Raw genomic sequence first — 19,221 nt, forward strand, 5'->3', positions numbered from 1 at the left:
TATTATAATTCTACTACTAATTTATCACGCTTCCATTCTCCACGTATCAGTGCCGGCAAATCAGAAACAAATTTCCGGTGAAAAAATTACGAAAAACCATTAAATACGCGTATCACAGCAAAATCTAATATAACCGTAAACTCAATGCAACAATTTGTTCATCTTTCGTGAAAGTAAAATTTCCAAAATAAACAATCAAATTATCAACAATTTTCCCCACATCGTTGATTTACCATCACAATTAGCGGTCCTAACCTAGTCCACTCTCTCTCCGTTCCCTGGGGTACAAAAACCCCGCGCGATTAATTCATAAACTGAGATCAACTCGCAAACAGGTTGATGAACAGAACCGAAAGAAAACTCTCACACACGCGAGAATCCCGGTCCCGCGGCTCCTCGATGCATAATCAGCAGGCACAAACACGACGTTTCATCACCAGCACGCTACACCGTACCTTCTTCTATCCCTGTTGGCCCAGCTTGCGTCGCCGACGTTTCCCATTGGCCAGATCCAGTAAACGCCGCGTGGAACCTCGTTAGAAGAACTATAGCGCCTTCAGCAGCGCCACCATCCCTGCCATTAAGAACATTCCCTGCTCATGAATCCGCGAGGACTTGGACGCGATTATCAGATCAGGCTCTGTCCAATTGGCGTCCGTGTCGTCCAGGCATTCGAACTCACAGCACCGTTCTCCGACTCGAAACTTCTTGCATCTCTGCGGACAGAGGGGATCGGTTCATCGGTCAACTGCCATTCAACCACCTTTCGAACTGGAATCCAGGCCACAGATATGGAATAGAATGGAAAAATGTGGTGCATGCTGTAGGAATAGGTGGAGGGAGTTGAGTGAATGAGCGAATGAATGAATGAGATGTCGGTGGCTTTCTTTTCTGTAGAGAGTTGCATGTTTGTGAATGGACCGCTTTAGGTTAGATTCAGATGTGGGACGATTTTCAAGCACTTCAGAGTTGTTGGACAAACGTTTTTTAAGTGTATTGTGGTTTTTTATTGTGGGTCCAGTGAGTGTGTGATGTATGTTTGATTGTATTGTACTGTTAATATTGTCGATTATACGAGGATACAATGTATTGTTGATGATGTGGATAAGAATGTAAGCTGTATATAAAAGAGATTGAAGTAATTATCGTGAGTACGTGAGTAATGTTCTTTTTTATCTTTTATGGTAATATATTTATGGCAGTGTAAATAGTTTTTGAAATTAAGTTAAATAAAGATTTAATTATTTAATTACATATGGCATTTTGTTTCCCAAAATCATTGGAATATCAAAACATTGCATATCAAAGAACTTCCAATAAGTAAACAGATAAAAAATAAAATAAAAATCTAGAACCTAATTTTGAAACCATATCTATAACTTCAAAAGTTCAAAAAGCATCTTTATGAAAAATTTTATGATTACAAAACTGGACATACTTTTAAAAATTAATTACATCTTACATAAAGTTGAAAAAAACATTGAATTCATCATAGTTCAATTAATTTTAATTCAATACTGCAAAGTTCCAATATTTTTTTAATTTAGACATTTAATACAATAGGAAGTTCAAAGTGGTCACTGACTAAAAACTAAATTACCTTACATGTATGTATGTAACCGTAAAAACTACGCTGTTGCAGATAAAGTTTTGCGTCAGTGGCGCTCAGTTGGCGTCACAACCTTTAAACTTTGCCACACTCTCGCCCGTAGCAAGAAATTCTTGCCGAAGCATATTTTATTGTTACGATCCAACTAGGTCTTTGTGTTTCTTTCTCTTTTTTTTTTTTGCTCCAATTCCAACATTGTTTTTTCAAGGTTATTATCGGTGACCTGGTCATTGAGTTTATTGTAACGATAAACGTAAGTATATTTTCAGAACAGTTTCTTGCTATGGCGTACTGTAGTGATAAAGTTTGAAGGTGGATCGATTCCATGAATGTTGTAAAGCAAACTTGTAATTACCACTGGCGCGAAATTATGACTTGGTATATAAAAAATACCTTGAAAGTGTATTCAGAATTTCATATAAATTCGATTTAACCTCACTTTCGAAATATGTATAGATAATTTTTACTTTAACACAGTCTACGGGCTAAGTAATATGTCAGGGTGGAAACAATTTAAGTTATTACTTACCAGGGTAAACAGACATATATTTCAAGGTACGTAAGTATAACTACAGTCGTATACATACATATAATACTTTGAAGGATAAGTACCAAAGAGAACACATCAGACGAACTGGCATATTGACCTAGGACTTGGAACACTATTTATTTAACATCGTTGATTCAAAGTTACGAAATTAGAAGATAATATACGAGATACAAAATTCTGTTATTTATTTCCTTGATGTAAATTACTGCAATGGTTATGTTTATTCTCGATTGAAAATCGCGATCAGTTAATACAAAATACAGGCTATATGTACTATGAAAATTTTGCTTAGTTGATTTTACTTTCCATGTAATAAATCACTCCACCATTTAACACATCATATAATCTTCATAACCTCACAAACCACTGTACTGATATCTGTCAAAGACAAGTTCAATCTACATCGATCGACGATATTTCATCGATGTTAACCCTAAAGCGTCTTCCACTATTATGCTTCGAAAAACGCCGCAACCAATCACGTCTTCGTTCATCATCGGCAGCGCCAATCAGCGACGTGCTACTCTCGACACATTATCCCAGCGAGGAAATATCAGCGTCGAGTTGCATGTCCGACGGCATAACGTTTTCGGTTGTTCTCCTGGGGGCTCGATCAGTGACACACATGACGCTTGTTCAGACATATACACATAGCGCACATGGATACACTTGGCTCGAAGCCTGCTTACGTGCACGTTGTATTAAGATATTCTTGCATACCCGAACCGATTGTCAAGAAGAAATAAAAGTATAGTAAAACGAAACCTTGTATTTTGTGGAGTGATTCGTGCTCGCAATGTGCTCGCGGCGATTTTCCTCTCTTCTGCAGTCCGCGCAATTCGTCCGCAGTGGCCTCGTGCTTCGCGTTGTGCGTTTCATCGCAGCTGACTGAACGTAATTATTCGCGGGCCGATTCCACTGTGAGAACGCAACGATTATCGTTGTAACGTGTATATGCGGAAAACGAGCATGCGAACAAAGGGCTACGCTTATAGTATAGGAATGTTTCGTTGTTTGGAGGTTAGGTGGAAAGAGAGGCTTTTGACGGTTCGATTGTGGAAGTGGCGATGGTAATAACTGATTGTGCGAGCATTTGTATTTATAATATTTACAATATTTGTAATAGTACAGCAGAATAGATGATTTAAGGAAATTTGAGAAACAAAAACATGAAGGAAAAATTGTGATATGTATACAGGGTGTCTCACTCATAATGAATATTTAAATTATTTAGTTACTGCAAGTAAGACAACATTACTAAGAGAAATTTATATGGTTTCAGAACGTGTACACTGGTGATGATAAAAAAAAAAAAACACTTTGTACAACATTGTAATGTACGAAAGATCAATTTTTTACATCATATACTTTTGTCTGAATAAATATACTACGATATAAATATCAAATGTTCGTAAAGTATCATACTTTCTATCCTACAAACCTTCAAAAGATTCTTAGCCACGATATTGTACCACAGTAAAACCTATTTTCTATTTTCGTTGCGAAACTGGTACGACCGAAGCAAGAACAGTTCAACGAAATCTAGTCGGGCTATCGTGCAGGTATCGCAGGTTCTGCGTTAGGGAGCACGCAACTACCAGTCTCGTCGTTTCTTGTAAACCAGCGAAAGATATTGTAATCATGCGGAATTACCATAAAACTCGTCGTATGTGCCGGCCACGATGGCCTGAATGCTGAGTATAGCGGGAACGACGCGGCACGTGCTACGCGATTCGAGACAACGTTCCATTCGTCCTCCAATTGTGTATTTAAATAGAGACGAAAGTTGCGATAGGATCAAAGATTTGTTTGCTTGAGAATACTATATTAATTCAAGAGTAGAAAATGACATTCATCGTTCTGTTAACATAATTAGGTTAGGTTGGCGTGTATTCGACTTCTGTGAATGTACTTTAAATTTCTAATGCTTATTTACTCAAAAGTACATAACCTTCATTTCATAACTATGACATAAATTCATAGTCGATAAAAACTACCACGTGAAATAACTCGTTATTTATTAATTTTATCAACTAATGTTTTATACGAAATACATTAATTTTCTTGTACCTTACATTTTTTTAAATATTAAAGAATATAAAACATTTTTTTTTTTTTTCATGAAATCAGTAAATAACGAGTTATATCACGTGGCATTTTTTATGAAAAAACAAACAGATTACTTAACCTTTCCACTCCAAGTATCGCTTCAAATGCCATCAAAAAGAAACCCGGTGCCAGTTTCCTCTAAACGTATGTATGCTACAACTTATTTACGCGCAAACAAACGTTACTTTTGAACGAGCCGTGTATTTACAGTGCGCCATTAGCAAAGAAACGGCGCGCGTATGTGTGTGTGTGTGTGGTATCGATTTTGCGCGTTCGCCACGTAAACACCGGGAATTGTGGGTTGAAATTGAATTTGCGCCGCGGTGTTGACGTTTCGACGGCAATTATTCAAAAAACATCGCGCGTCACACGATTCACGGCACGCGTAATCCTCCTATCGGGAATAGGATTGCCTCGATTAAGCTTAGACTCGGGGAAACCCGTGAGAATTTTCCACGATAAGCAACTATGTAGGTGTATTACATAAAACGATTCTGACCTTTGCCGCGCTCGACTTTGCGAGTACTTATCTCTTTAAAGGAATATGGAGGATAATGGCGCGTGACCGTGAACGGGATGATTGTTCGTGCAAAAGTAAATTGGAAATGGGACGTGAAAGTTTTCGTCGGTGGATTTTTCTTTTCGTTCAACGGAGATAATTAATTTTGAAGAAGCCTGCGGCGTCTGCATTTGATTTACAATGGTCGAGAGTGGGAATGTAATTGTTTACGCAAAAAATTTTTTTACAATATTTTTTTAATATCAATACTTTTCAAAAATGTGCAAATTCGTCGAGAATGTAGTTTTATATTTAACAGAAGGAAAACGAAGGAATAAACGAACCATTCAAACACGCACGATAATTCTCGCACAGATGATCCTAACCCCGAATATTTACGAAATTGAAATGAGGCAGGAATATTAACTACGGAACCCAGTCAAGTGCACGTGTACTTGAAAACGTGTCTGGAAATTAATGTTTTCTGAAACGTACCCTCATTCTCCATTTCCAATTTATTTGCCCTCATTATTCCTGCTATATTTCATTGAAACGAATTGAGTATTTTCATAAAAAAAACTGCATATTTTAATAATCCCTACTATATCTACTCTGCTCGCCCGTTTAAAAATCTAACCTCAAAAAAAAAGTAATAAAAAACATTTCGATAAAACAAAAAATAATTTCTTGATAAATTCCTATTAACAAATCTCCACCCATTACCGTAACAAATACTTTTGTTACTTTTCTTATACAGTGTGTCCAATTTCTTGTGTTCAATGTCACCTCAAGAACATAACTCATGTGTGCTTAAACGTAAGTTTAAGATAACATTCGTTACATGATGCAATACAGAAAAATATACGTTTTCCTGTAAAATAAAATTACCAGTGATGTTGAAAAAATTAGAAACAATTACCGTAAAAAATTTCCTTCCGCAGTATTCTAAACACCATTTAAATTATGCTTTAAACTATTAAAAATTATTAAAATTATTGAAAATAAAGGTGATATTTAGCTCGGACACCCTGTATACATATACACTTTATGACAAGAAGTTCGTACCAAAAGCTGAGAAAATACCGAAGGCGTCCCACGAGGAGAAAAATCTCGTTAGGGAGCTCGGCGATGTCACACTACAGTGAAAATTCAATAAGGCGATTACTAACTGTATTACTAGCGCCAATCGCGTTACGGCAATTCGTAAATAAGTTAGCTTTCTATTTACGGAAACGTCGCGAGCAACGGTTGCCGCCGCCTGCGCGATTTCCCCTCACGTTGCGACAACGCCTTTAATTGGTCCGTTAAGGAAAAAGTCGTTTCGAGCCAACCGACGGCTGTCCACCAACGTGCAATCAAGCTTCACGAAGAGTTTTCCTTCTCGCGAATTTATAACCCGTGTTCCTTTAAACGACTGCGATGAATGCCGCTGCGAATGAATGCGAGATGTCTCGTTTGGTTTAAGTTGATCAGCGTCCCAGTTGCTTTTGAGAATATTAAAGTTTGTGTAAGTAAGAGGTTATGTCTATTTAGGAGGATTAACGCGATTAAATGGATGTGTTGTTATCTTGACGATTCTTTTTTGGACATTTTAAGGTTGATGTGTTTACTGGATTAATATTATTGAATTTTGTGTGATAATTGAAAATGAGATGATATGAAAAATGTAGAGTGAAGCAAATACAATGTGCTTTGATCATTTGAATTATTTCTAGATACTGCACAAGTGCAATACTTTTCCAAATAATTTTGAGGATTCTATAAGTTGATTCTCATACATTTTTTGTTAATTATTTTTTTATTACTTTGTATCTTCTGGTAAACACTACAAATAGCTACTTTTTCATTGTTAAAATTAAAGATGCAGTAAAAAACAGTATTTTAGAAGGGTACATATATCGCATTAATGTAAGTGCATAAATGTCACCTGAAAAAAAGAAAGAAGTGAAGCAAGAAAATTGATTGATCGTGTAGCTTTCAAGATAAGAATGATTTATGACTTAATAACCTCAAATAGAAAAGCAAAGTGCATAAATATTTTTGTAGGAAGTCAGAAATTGTAAAGATACAAAATGAATAAGAATTGCAAATAACAGAATAAATCATATACATTTTAATATTTTCCAACCAATAACATGTCTGTAACAAGCTGGAAACATAATTGCAACATTGTAACAAATAAAATTGTAGGAAAAATACAATTGAGTCAGTTTGAACAGCTATTTAACCTATAATCATAAATGTAATGAATCTTGAATGGAGGAAAATATGCAAGGCATCTTATAAGATAATTAGAAATCTGTATGCAGTTATTAACCCACACCAAAAGAATCCTGACATCCATAGAGCTTTTCAAACTTGCCAGCTTTTAAACTTGGTTTGTCCGCTTTGAATGTTAATCTTCCCCCATCTGAAAGCCTTTCACCGGTACGACTTAAAAGAAATACTTAATAACCTTACATTTAAAATATGTCAGGGGTTGGCTGAACGCCTTGAAAAGACACGACGCGGTTGAAAAACGTCGCTTCAAACGAGCGACAGATATCCTGCGCGTGACATCTGTGAGATCACTGAATATTTGAATCTATACGAAGAATAAGGCGGTCATTTGCGAATCACCATTGTGGAAATTTCCTTTTCATTTTTATACCATGTAGATCTGTATTAATGAATCTCAAATTTATCACTAATCGCTCAATCGTATTTTAGGTTAATAGGATTTTTTTGATTCGCTACGTTAACATCGTTTAAATACAGTTTAGATACCGATATTTGGTGGTACAATTACATACATCAATTTCGTATTTGCTCGATTCGGACAACGAATTTTCGTCCAATTTGACGTATCCAATAGTTCACGGAAGTGATTAGTTTGTTTGCACAGATTTAATAGCCCGATTAGATGACTTATAATTAGTCAAACAGGAAATAACAGTTGAAAACATTTTTGAAGTAATTGAAAAATTGAAAAGATTAGGAATTTACGTAGCTATTAATGAAGAACTTTGACACTAATCACTGTATATTTTAATCATCGTCTTACCTGCTCACTTAATCTCGTCATTATATACGAGCACTCTGGCCACACTTACAGACTAAAAGCCTAGCTTTTACGGTGTTTTTACGAAAGATGTTTTTTACTGCACTATTAACTTCCCTTTTCTCTCAAGATTACGAAAGAAAACAGAAAGGAAAATTAAAAAATGTCGAAGCGAAAATTATTGCCAACTTATAAATAGTGAATTTTCTTATTCGGTGAAAATGCGGTAAAAGATTTTACTTGAGTGAGAAAAATAGTGATTTGTATTTTCTCCGTCGAATTACTCGGACGTTTAATTTACTCTGTCAACAGTGACATCAAATCCAGTCAGGCATTAAATTACTAATATATAAGTATAGATGGGAAAGATATAAAACCAGTCATAAATTCATCGAAGCGTTAAACGGTAGCAGGTTTCAAGTATTGGCACCTCTCGAGGCTTGAGAAAACTTGAGATCCTCGAGAACCTTCCACGGTATCGTATTTCATCATTAGAATTTTAAAAATACATTTTACTACGAGATTAATGGCGTGTTCGCACGGCAGTCAACAAAACAAAATTTCGGTTTTTCCTTCCTGATATTAAACACGCATAATTTTAATTCTCGAAATATTTCTCTATTTCATGTCCAATCGAATTTATGGCATTCATTGACCACGTGTGTACTTAAATACTAAGTTAAATTACTATAGTAACGCATGCAACTACAGGCACGTTATGGACAGTCACGTGACCTAATATGGCGTAACGTCTTATATCTAACAAACTCGCGATCGTGGATAATTTTTGATAAACGAACAGTGCAAAGTGCTTGCGGCTTCTTGAGGAAATGTTTGCTCGTTCGAGAGAGCGGAAAATGTAGACGAAACGAATGGTTAAGTGGCTGTCAGTAATTTGTTCTACGGAAACGAGAAAATAACGCCAAGCTTTTGGTTGAATATTCGAGCGACAAGAAAGGAACCGTGTTTAATGCTTCATTGATTTGTGTAACTAAATGAAATCAAACTTGAAAGGAAAATTTAAACAATCCTAATGAAACGTTAAATATAAATATTACTATCTAAAATTAATCTAACCTCAAACACCAATGATTACGGTATATATTATTTCAAAATAATATACACAAAATAACGAGTGGGGAATAATAATCATGCTGCTCGTACAGATTACGTTAATTCGCTTATTTGTCGTGTCTCTCTTTACAAGGCAATAAGTTCCGCCAGGAAACACGTCCCCCCTCCATGGGAGTCGGAAGATTCGATTTACTCGCGTGAAATACGAGCAGGAAAATTGAAATGCAAAATCCACGCGTGAGTGCGACACTTTAGATGGAAAGTTTGATAGCTATATTACGTGTGTATATCGATTTCTAGAAAAGCTTGTCAGCTCCAATTCTCGAATATTTTCATGAGCTATTTTAATTGAAGAAAAAAAAAAAAGTAATAAAACAGATTGTAATCTTTCAAATGGTTTAAAGAATCTAATCAAATGTCTTCCAGGAAATTTACGTATAATTATTCATGTGACATTCTATTTTAATTTCGTTTTTTATTTAAATATGTACTTTTATATTGTGTTCTTGATTACAAAAGAAGAATGAAATTCCATAAAATATGCTAAACTATTTTTTTTTTCAATATTTTTAGAAATGGTTATAAGCAATTTCCTAACCTAACCTAACCTAAATAAAGGTGCAAACTTTTAAATTGGTACACTGAATCCCTTTTTATATTATAAAAATTTCAAAAATACTATTTTACTCTATGTCTACATTACATTATCCTCTTAAATTCTTTAAATAAATCTCTCTTTGCCTATTCACACCTCAGCAAGCAAATCCTTACAGACATACAGAAACTGCGTATGTATGTATGTAAAAGAATCGTTTATATCGGTCGATTACACAGGCGCGATCAGAACCGGAAGAAGTCGAGGATAATCGAGCTGTGGACGTAATTCGAAGACGTTCCAGGCGATAATGCAATTTCCTGCGAGCCGCGTAATTGATTCCAGGAACGAACTTTGCTCCTCCGCGGCTAATGAAAAGCGTTTCGCGTGAAAAAAAAAAGAGGCCTGAAAGGAGGGAGGAAATAGACGATGGCCTAGATCGAGCAGTCGTTACGCTACTAATATTCATTATTCCGTTTGTTCGTTCTTTCGTTCTTTCGTCGCGCGCAACAGCCGTCGAGATAACTCGCGAAACGAGTATTATAAATCTTGCATCGCACGACCTAACCTTTTCTCCACGAGAAATAGCCATTAGCCTGAGATCGTGGCTCCCTAATTACGAACTTCCACCTTTGAACCCGTTCTCAACAGAGTCTACAGAGGATGTAAAAGCGTGGGGAGAAAGGAAGTACGGTGGTTGAAGGGTTAACGTAGAATAACTCCTGGCACAACATTAAAATCGAGTAAAAAGATTTTGGTATTTTGGAACATTCAATTAGAGAAAAATAATGAAATAATTGCAGTGAACTTCTAACGTATGACTGATAACTGATCTTTTATAACGTACTAATGTCACGTTGCACGTGCAAACACCGCTACGACGGTTACCCTCACGAAGATTGCCGAGTGAGGCCGAAGTTCGGAAGAGATCGCGAAGCACCGATCAGTGAATGACGGGTACAACCGATAATTGACGAAGCGAATCGAAGGATTTTGAGCGCAAGCACGTGATTGGTCCACTGCCATTAGAATCGAAGACAACAGAAAGACATTAACGTGATGAGTTTCCAGTTTAAATTTAACATTATGTAGTAATTATGTTAATAATGTATAACAAGCTGTCATATTGTTTACGATTTTGAACGCTCTACTGGCATGTTACTGGCAAATAGAAGACAAAAAATGTTCGTCTAAAGATAGGAGGGAAAAATAAAGAGTTAAGATAAACACCATATTTTTACATTGTTAAGTATCACCGACAAGCTATTACTATTACATATGGAATTTTTATTAGAATTTTCTAATAACGTATTTTCAAATTTATGATTAAGTTAAAAAATTGTAGAACTTAACTATTTGACTCTGAAACACCCTGTATCATTTTAGAGTCTAAAATTTCAACAAACTTCCTAAGACTAGTGGTATGAAACCAAGTACATAACGCTATAGTGGATTATAATTCATTGTACTTTACTCGCTTACACTGTTTCTCACTTTCGACTCAAGGTACATATTTCAAGCTGAGCGAACCGGAAACAGATAACAGCGTGCAATTCCTAGAACGATGCTTGCGCGCTTAGGGTCGTGATACAGCCTTTCGTCACCTTATAAATTATTGACCAGATTGCTTGAGCAGCAACCACTAATGTAATAATACACTTCTAATGTCACAGCAAAAAAAAATGTGAAAAATATATGATAAATATTTTCATAATTTTTAGAAAAAAAATATAATAGATATCCGTCACTCAAAACATTACTGTAACCTCACTAGAGCAATCAGTGTTTGCCATGTTGCTCTATATCAGGAGCCTAAGATCTACACATTTGAAGCTCCGTTACTAAAAATACAACCAAATCTCACATACATATGTTTATCAAACGAAAAATATTCCTTTCATCATCTTCTATTATTCCCTATTTACTTAACTAAGATTTCTAATACACTATATATCTTTACACTCGACAATTCCCCCTCCAAACTCCACGACTTTACCTCAAATGCCCCGAAAAGTCTATCTTACCTGAATCATAACCTCTTACCAATTACAACCTTCAATCACTCATTACGCTGTACACAAAAAAACTCCTTTCCTCCGTCCAATTAAAAGAGATTCAAAGCAGAAAAAGGGCCCTCGAGCCTTACCATCAGTAACAGATTGTCCGAGCGTTCTAATTCGCCGATTAATTAAATTATCCGACAATTTCACGAGTTGTGAGCACTGTGAAATCGTCGTCCATTCAAAGGCAAGATGCTCACCTTCACCCCACCATTCTCCCCAACCCGCCGCTCACGCCATCTCTTGATTTAAGCAGCGAGTAATTGACTCGTTAATTTTCGGTAACATTTCGCGTTCGAACGCGCGATTCTGCACGAGTAATACGCGTCGAGCTCATTAAAATCGTTTACACTGGTCGCATCCGTGTCACGTAATCGATTTCGCGCGACTTGTCACGCCTCGAACGCGCGACACTTCCCTTTTTGCACGCTTTGCATCGCGTGTGGATGTGTTTATTGTCCCCGACGGAGAGACAGGACGAATATGGACGAGGTGATACTGCAGATGGAGGGATTCACTTTATTGATTCATGGAATATATGGATTTTCATCCAGTAGAGGAAAGTTTTGATTTTGTCTTTTATTATTCATTAAAACGGTTTCTCGTGTGAGAGGTGTTGATTAAAATTGATGGTATCATACAGGGTGGGCCAAGTAATTGCGACCGCTTCGAGAAATCTGTATATAATGATTCTGATGAAAAAATATTATCTGGAACTTTTTTAATGCATAAAAAAATTTTAGATTCATTGAAAAAATTGAATAAAATATTGTTTATGTAGTTGGCGAAATAGCTCCAGTCACGTGGACCACGGTATGTACATATGAAACAGTGGATACTTTTTTTTTAATTTAGTGAATTTAAGTTGAATAATACAATTTGTAATGTGAAGTACTTTGCCTTTTTTCGCAAAAAATTTTGTAAAGTTTCGAGTTTAAGGAAGGTGGATGGTTAACCTAGTTTCAGATAGAAATATATGTATAGTGATTTCTTTAATAACTTCGACACTCTAATTATTGTAGGATATTCTGTTAAGTTGTTTTTTACGTGAAGGAAGATGCTTTGGTATATATGTATGTATATGTGTATGTATTCAGATGAATATAAATGGAACGTAAGTTATATGTTGAAATGCTCACGTATTTTTTAATATAGGAAAATATCTTTTCGTGAAAGATAGAAAATTACACGTTTTCTAGGAATATTTTATAAGTAACATTAGAATTAAAAAATATATGGTTCGTTTCGTTTATTAATAATACTTGGAACAGTTTTAATGAAATTTAAAATATAATGAAAAAAATTGTATACTCTATATATGCATCAAATTATACTTTCTAGAATAATATTCTTTTTCAGACTATTTTATAATTTAAACATGGAAATAAAATTATCAAAAAATAAATAAAAAATGCGAAAGACCTGAAAAAACATGTACATGGTGCCTGCAATCTTGTTTCCTATCCCACGAAACTTCCTTTCATGCAACATAAACACATTCACATCAGCGAGTGGATTTCTCTCCGTACGAAACGTGATCCCCTAAACTTCTTTCTTAACCTCTGCGTTCTGCACAGCCAATCATGTAAAAACATTCGAAAACAGCAACGAAAGAGTCACACGGAGCTATTAACCTATTATATGTATAACCGGCACATTTTCCAATCGACAGAGTCGTCTTTTACCTGATAAGAAGAAAACTGACTTACCTTGCTCATAAGAAAACATTTAATTTCTTTTTCACATCCAGAAAGTAGTTAACTTAAAACTTTCGTGAAATTGGAAAAATTGCTCGTGAATATATAAGCGTGTAAGAGACTATTTTCAACATCCTGAGACAACGTGCATCCTCAGTTTGACTTGTCAGCGTTAAACCGCATGTGGTAAAACGATGTAACACGCAACCAATAAAAAGGGTCAACAAATTTCTCACAGATGGCGAAAAACTTAGCTAGCATTGTTTTGTTATGTATCTACTTATGAAACGTACTGTGCAGAGCTGGTAAGATGGCAGACGGAAGAATGCAGGTCTGATTGGTTGTAGCAGACACACTCATACAGTTAGATCACACGCATTTTTATTATTGGCCGAAACGGTCGCATCTACTAATCTATCGCGTAATGGTGAGCATAGAAGGTAGAGCGAGCTTACTCCCCTTGCCCCTGTGCCGTCTCGACAGACAACTTACCAGCTCTTGCACAGTACTACGTGTGTCAAAATAACCTCGACAATTCGTAACGATACAATTAAAGGCAAATCAATTTACCAGTTCATAAATAAATAATTAATTGAAAAGGGAAGAAGCATTTTAATATGACAATTCAATTTGTCTTCTACAGTTAAAGTGTAGGCATACTGAATGGGATATACACTTACGTAGGGCGGCGAGCAGAAGATAGCTTTACACCACATTGGCTCGGAATGATAGCAGACACAGAGGCTGCAAACCGCAGGCCCTGGCACATAGAGCAGTCCGTGTCGAACGATGGCACCCTGGAAGTCCGTGCAATTCTCCTCTAAGGCGGCTGTAAACGAGTCCCTGTTGAATACGCCACTCTTGACGATCACACGCGAGTAATTGCGGAAGCCATCGCGCGCGCGGCAACTTTTGTTCGGTGCATCCGCATTGCAGCTGCCGCGGCGATATGTACTCTTTGACTTAAAATATCGATGTGATAAAGGTGTCATCGGATATGGCGTTCTTTGATGAACATTAAGGGTAAAAGGTTTAAACGTAATTGGTGAAGGTTCGTTTTGGGAATTGGTGAAGAGTGTTGAGTGTGTTTGTTGATTTGAATGGAAATTGATATGGTCCTTTAGAAATGAAGGTTTTATGACAGGAATTTTATGGCAGATGAAGAAAAAATTTGTAAATAATGTTTTAATGTATTGTTAACGTCCTGTCAGTTTTCTGTAATTCTTTCGTCTTGGTTCTAGAATTAATTTGTATTTGTTAGTTTTTACACCTTTTCAATTTGAAATTTTTATTGAATTTTAATTTGTTTCTTTGAATAGAAATGTTTCTTTTTTATACTTGTTAAATGTTTTAACGAATCTAAACGAAACAAAGCAGAATTTTGGTAAAAAAATTACAAAATTCTCAATTGACTTTATCTAACATAACCTAAAAATTATAAATATTCATAAGCCATTCGTCGAAAGTAGTTTCGATCTTGTTCGAGGACCGTGGGAAGAATTCAGATGAAGGTCTGAGGTCTATTTTCGATCAAAGCCAAAGACGTCAGAATAATTAACGCGCATAAAACGTATAAATGGCTTCCACCATTCAAGCTCGTTCTGACTGGTGATCGCGAGTGAACAACTGACGCGAAAATTATTAATTCTTATCTACGGTCATCGATGATTTACATTGGAACGGGCTCGAATCGTTTCAATTCATGATTAACAAATAACCACAATACACATAAAGTACCACCATGGCACTCCCATTCCCAATGCAATATCGATGTCGTCTGTTATTGAGCGCAAAATCAGTTAACTAAATCGATCAGTCGGCGAGACAATTAATTATTTCAATTAACTCGAATTGAATTTAGTGTTCGTGTGTGGTACATTACAAGCAAAAAGTTTGAAAGCACTGCAATACATGAGAAACATTTTATTCTCAAAAGGGAAAGATGAATTTGAAAATTGGATTTAATAAATTATTCTATACACATATAGGTTGAAAATATTGAAAATATCGTTATTTAGTAATATATTTTGGAAAGTTTGTTAATTAAATTCTATTATGTGTTATAATTAACTGAGTATTCCAGAACTTCTCCTTGTTGTTGAGGTTAGAATCACTGTTTATTGTGTACACATTATTGTATACCCTGTATAATAGACTCAACTGTAGCAACATTTATAGTTGTTGTATATTATTAATAACATATATGTATAGGTGATCAATTTAAGAAAGATATGTTTCTCAATTTTTTACTCATAATGTGCACACATGCCATGCAATTTATTCAAAAATTAATTTCACTTTTTTATTTTCCCATTTTTCAATAAAAAATCCGAACCTAGTAAATTTATGCACATTAGCCAATCAAACAAGAAATAACTATTTTGATATAAACTGTTGCAAACTGTTAAAAATTCAAACCTTTTTAAACACTCTTTTTCAGTGTGTCAATATTTGCAAATAGAAACATTACAATATTGGATTAATTTTTATAAAAATGAAAAATAAATAAAACACAAGTAGCTTTATTAAGGGTAATTTTCATCATGTCAAAATTAAATCATTTGTAAATTCAATATCCCACTAATATCAGTTTTATTATAAAAATTAAAACTACATAAACCAAAAATGTATCAGATTTATTATAAAAATTAAAACTAAAAAACTAAAAGTTATGTTAATTTTAAATAAATTGCACTTCGTCATGAATCGAATACAATTCTAACGCATTTCAGCTAATCACAGGGCCCTTTAATATCAACTTACCTGTTCTCGACGGAAGGAGAAGTAGAATGAGAACGACGTACAGACGGAAAGCCCAAGCGAGGATCTTCGAGTGGAGGCTCGAAGATCTCTTCATGGTCCTTGATTGTCGTCGCAGTGGTATTAAAAAGGGCGGATTGTACGTGTCTCTTGTGGCCACAAGGATCGAGGAGAATTCCGGCTATTCCAGCAGCCAACGTGCACGCACTGCAGTAGCCAGGAGCATGTTATCTGCGTAGAACAGAAATCAGAGCGCGCGTTTTCACGTGGTTGGATCAATTTCGCGTGGGATTATCCTGATTGATCCTAACGCGTGATAATTGCCATTGCGACCTTAACCGGCTCGACTGATTGACAGTAAATGGATCAAATTGTCGCTGGGATTCTTTCGAGATTAAATAGTGAATTTCTAAACTCTTTTAAGTGTCGTCACATGTTTTGACAGAGAGAGAGAGAGTGAGAGACAGAGAGGTTAGGTAGTTTAAATTTGTGAAATAAAACGGACAATTTTGTATCTTTTGTGTAACTTGAAAGAGTATTGTACTGATAACAAGTTTTAAACGAGTTGATGTATGAATTAATTTAATTTGGAAGTGAATTTTCTTTTCTTTCTCTATTTTCGAAACAAGCTGTCATATTGTTGAAACTATTACTGAGAGATTAATAATATTCCGTGATTATGAAAGCTTAGGTTAGTTTTTAAAAACAGTCATATAGATTTTTGAATAAATTCATGTATGTTGTTTAATTTCTCAGATAATTTTACACGTTTCCCTTCTAAAAAGTAGTACAGGATTTGTAAACCATAACGTAACCTAAAAAATAATACTTTAATATGACGTAAAAAATAAGAAGATTCTTTGTGTTTCTAAAATTATAAATATGCAGGATAATTTGTTCCTCTGCATAAGTGAATTTATTAACAACAAAAGTTTGTTGAATAAGTTTTCAAAATGTGTGTATGTATCGTTCATTCTCCTTTAAAAAGTAGAATAATTTTAAGTTGTAAAAAAGTTTCTTTAAAAAATACCATATTCGAATTTAAATAAATATAGATAAATTCCGCGAAGCACCGCTAATCGCCAAGAATAAAGATACATAGCCGGTCTTATTACTCACATTTCGCGAGCATTAGTAAAAGTAGAGGTCCCATTTGAAGAGACTCAAGTACCTTGGAAATGTTCCTGATACTCCTACTTGTGTATTTTTTTCAGTGGAAATCTAATGTCCCTTTCACCGTGTTCTTTGTTTTCTTCAACTTGACATTTTTTACTCTTTCCAATTTATTCATTTATAGTTCAGTATTTGTTCTATTTATTTTTTCACATAATTTATTATAATACATATTTTCTTTCGTTATCGTCATTTTCTTTTATTACAGTATAAGAGAGAACAAATTTCTCTTTAACATTATTATGATAATTCTGTCTTAATTCTTCCTTCGTCTTTTATTGGAATAAATTATCGCTTCACGTACAATCTTAGAACGGTTAATCTGCTTGTGACGAGGAACAGCTTGCTTTGTCTACTTTAAAAAACTGCAAGCTTAATCACTTGAGATTACCAAACCTATTTAAATTTCATAAAAAAAATTTTTTAATGATAATAAAGATAATTTAAATTTTAATCTCCATTACGTCATAAGTGAGTACAGTACAAGACCAGCAATCAAAACGTCGATATTTCTAAGCGCAACTCAATTCGAACTCGACGACGCTTGGATAGTCGATTTATATTCATATTCGTAAGTGTTTTAGGGCGAACGTTCATACTAATTGTACCTTCGACAATGAACTACTAACTTCGAACACCGTTCAATGAAAAAAAATTAAGTATAGTGACGAAATAATGGAGATAAATGAAACACCCTCTACATTGAAAGTTACCAATTTTAAGTTACCAAATAATTCCAATTCCAATGAATGAAATAACAACAAAAATAATCAAGATCAACTTCAATTAATTAAAGCAGATTAAAAAATTGTCAGTAAAGTATGTCTAACACTTTAAAAAATGAAAAAACTAAAATAACTTTAAAATTGTTAATATTCATAACCTAACCATCAGAAATACATTCTTCCTCTTGACATAAGGTTAAAAACACCACAAAAAGAATAAAATTAGTCATCACAAAATTAATTGCAATATCTTAACAATTGTTTTATCTACAACAAAATTAAACGCTTTGCGTGACAAGCCTTCTGCACAACGCACTATATGCATAACATATTCCGCCTAAGCACACGACGCAAGTATAGTCGCATCAACTACGCTGCCATCTTTCTAGTAAGCAGGAACTTTCGCCAATTATACCATAAATTTCGTGCAAGACGAGCATCAACCGTCAGCGTTCAGTTCCAACTGTTTTGTCGATGCGTGCTGAACGTCCAACCACGCGATTCGTATTTGTTTTCACAATGGCCACGGCAGGTATACCGTGCGTCATGCACATCGGAGAAATAATTCCGTGGATAGTGCAACGTTTCAACGTCGCGGGGCGATTAATTTAATGGAATACTTAAGCATGGGGTGAACGGCCAATATTAGCAGTTTCCATTATTTTTAAACCGTGATGGCCCCGTTACGATAAAGGTTAAACAAGCCGCGTTAGCCTTTTCTTATTCAACTCGTTTCTAACTCTGACTGATCGATCGCGATCGCATCGCAGAATTATAGTGACTCCCTATGTGGTCCCCATGACGGATTAAAGCAGAATGTTTCGTTTTTTTTTTTATTGAATTAAAGTTTTACTATACTTTTCCCAAAAATCAGAATTTTCTTTTCAGTTACACTGAAAAATTAATGAAATAATCATGGCATTAGTACACGAATACATCCGTTTGTTGTGAATAGGTTAAAGATAGGTTAAGATAACCTCAAACGACTCGCAAATTAATTTCGCGAGTACAGAGGAAACGAAATTGTTTTGAACATTTTGTATTTTTTAATAAAATTTAATTTATCAATGTTTTAATGAAAATATATTTCATTTACTCGAAGAAACTTCTATAGAAACGGCTATTGTGAAGCGACTGTCCTTTCAGTTCGTTACGAAGATTGTTCTAAACTAACCTCTATTTCCTGCAGCATCTTGAACCGTAGGAACTGTCTTTTCCAGAGTTTAGCTAGAAATTGGAATATTGCAACTACAACGAAGACTTGCAAACTAATATCAGTTGAAAACTGTTCAAATTAGTTAGCAGTCTTATTTGATCATCGAATCACCTT

At 35.1% G+C, this 19,221-nt stretch overlaps 1 protein-coding gene across 1 annotated transcript in view; it reads right to left on the minus strand.

Annotated features, from left to right (window-relative positions):
• Window positions 1-172: 172 nt before the first annotated feature.
• Window positions 173-19,221, minus strand: part of LOC108571605 — a 31,675-nt gene continuing 12,626 nt past the window's right edge. The window contains exons 2-4 of the mRNA XM_017933681.1: window positions 15,997-16,224; window positions 13,914-14,062; window positions 173-716 (exon numbers count right to left, since the gene is read on the minus strand). Coding sequence (XP_017789170.1) covers window positions 546-716; window positions 13,914-14,062; window positions 15,997-16,090 — 414 coding nt within the window. The 5' untranslated portion in view covers window positions 16,091-16,224 and the 3' untranslated portion in view covers window positions 173-545. The remainder of the gene's footprint in view (window positions 717-13,913; window positions 14,063-15,996; window positions 16,225-19,221) is intronic.

Source organism: Habropoda laboriosa, unplaced genomic scaffold (assembly GCF_001263275.1).
Source record: "Habropoda laboriosa isolate 0110345459 unplaced genomic scaffold, ASM126327v1 scaffold40, whole genome shotgun sequence".
In the NCBI taxonomy this organism is placed as follows: Eukaryota; Metazoa; Arthropoda; class Insecta; order Hymenoptera; family Apidae; genus Habropoda; species Habropoda laboriosa.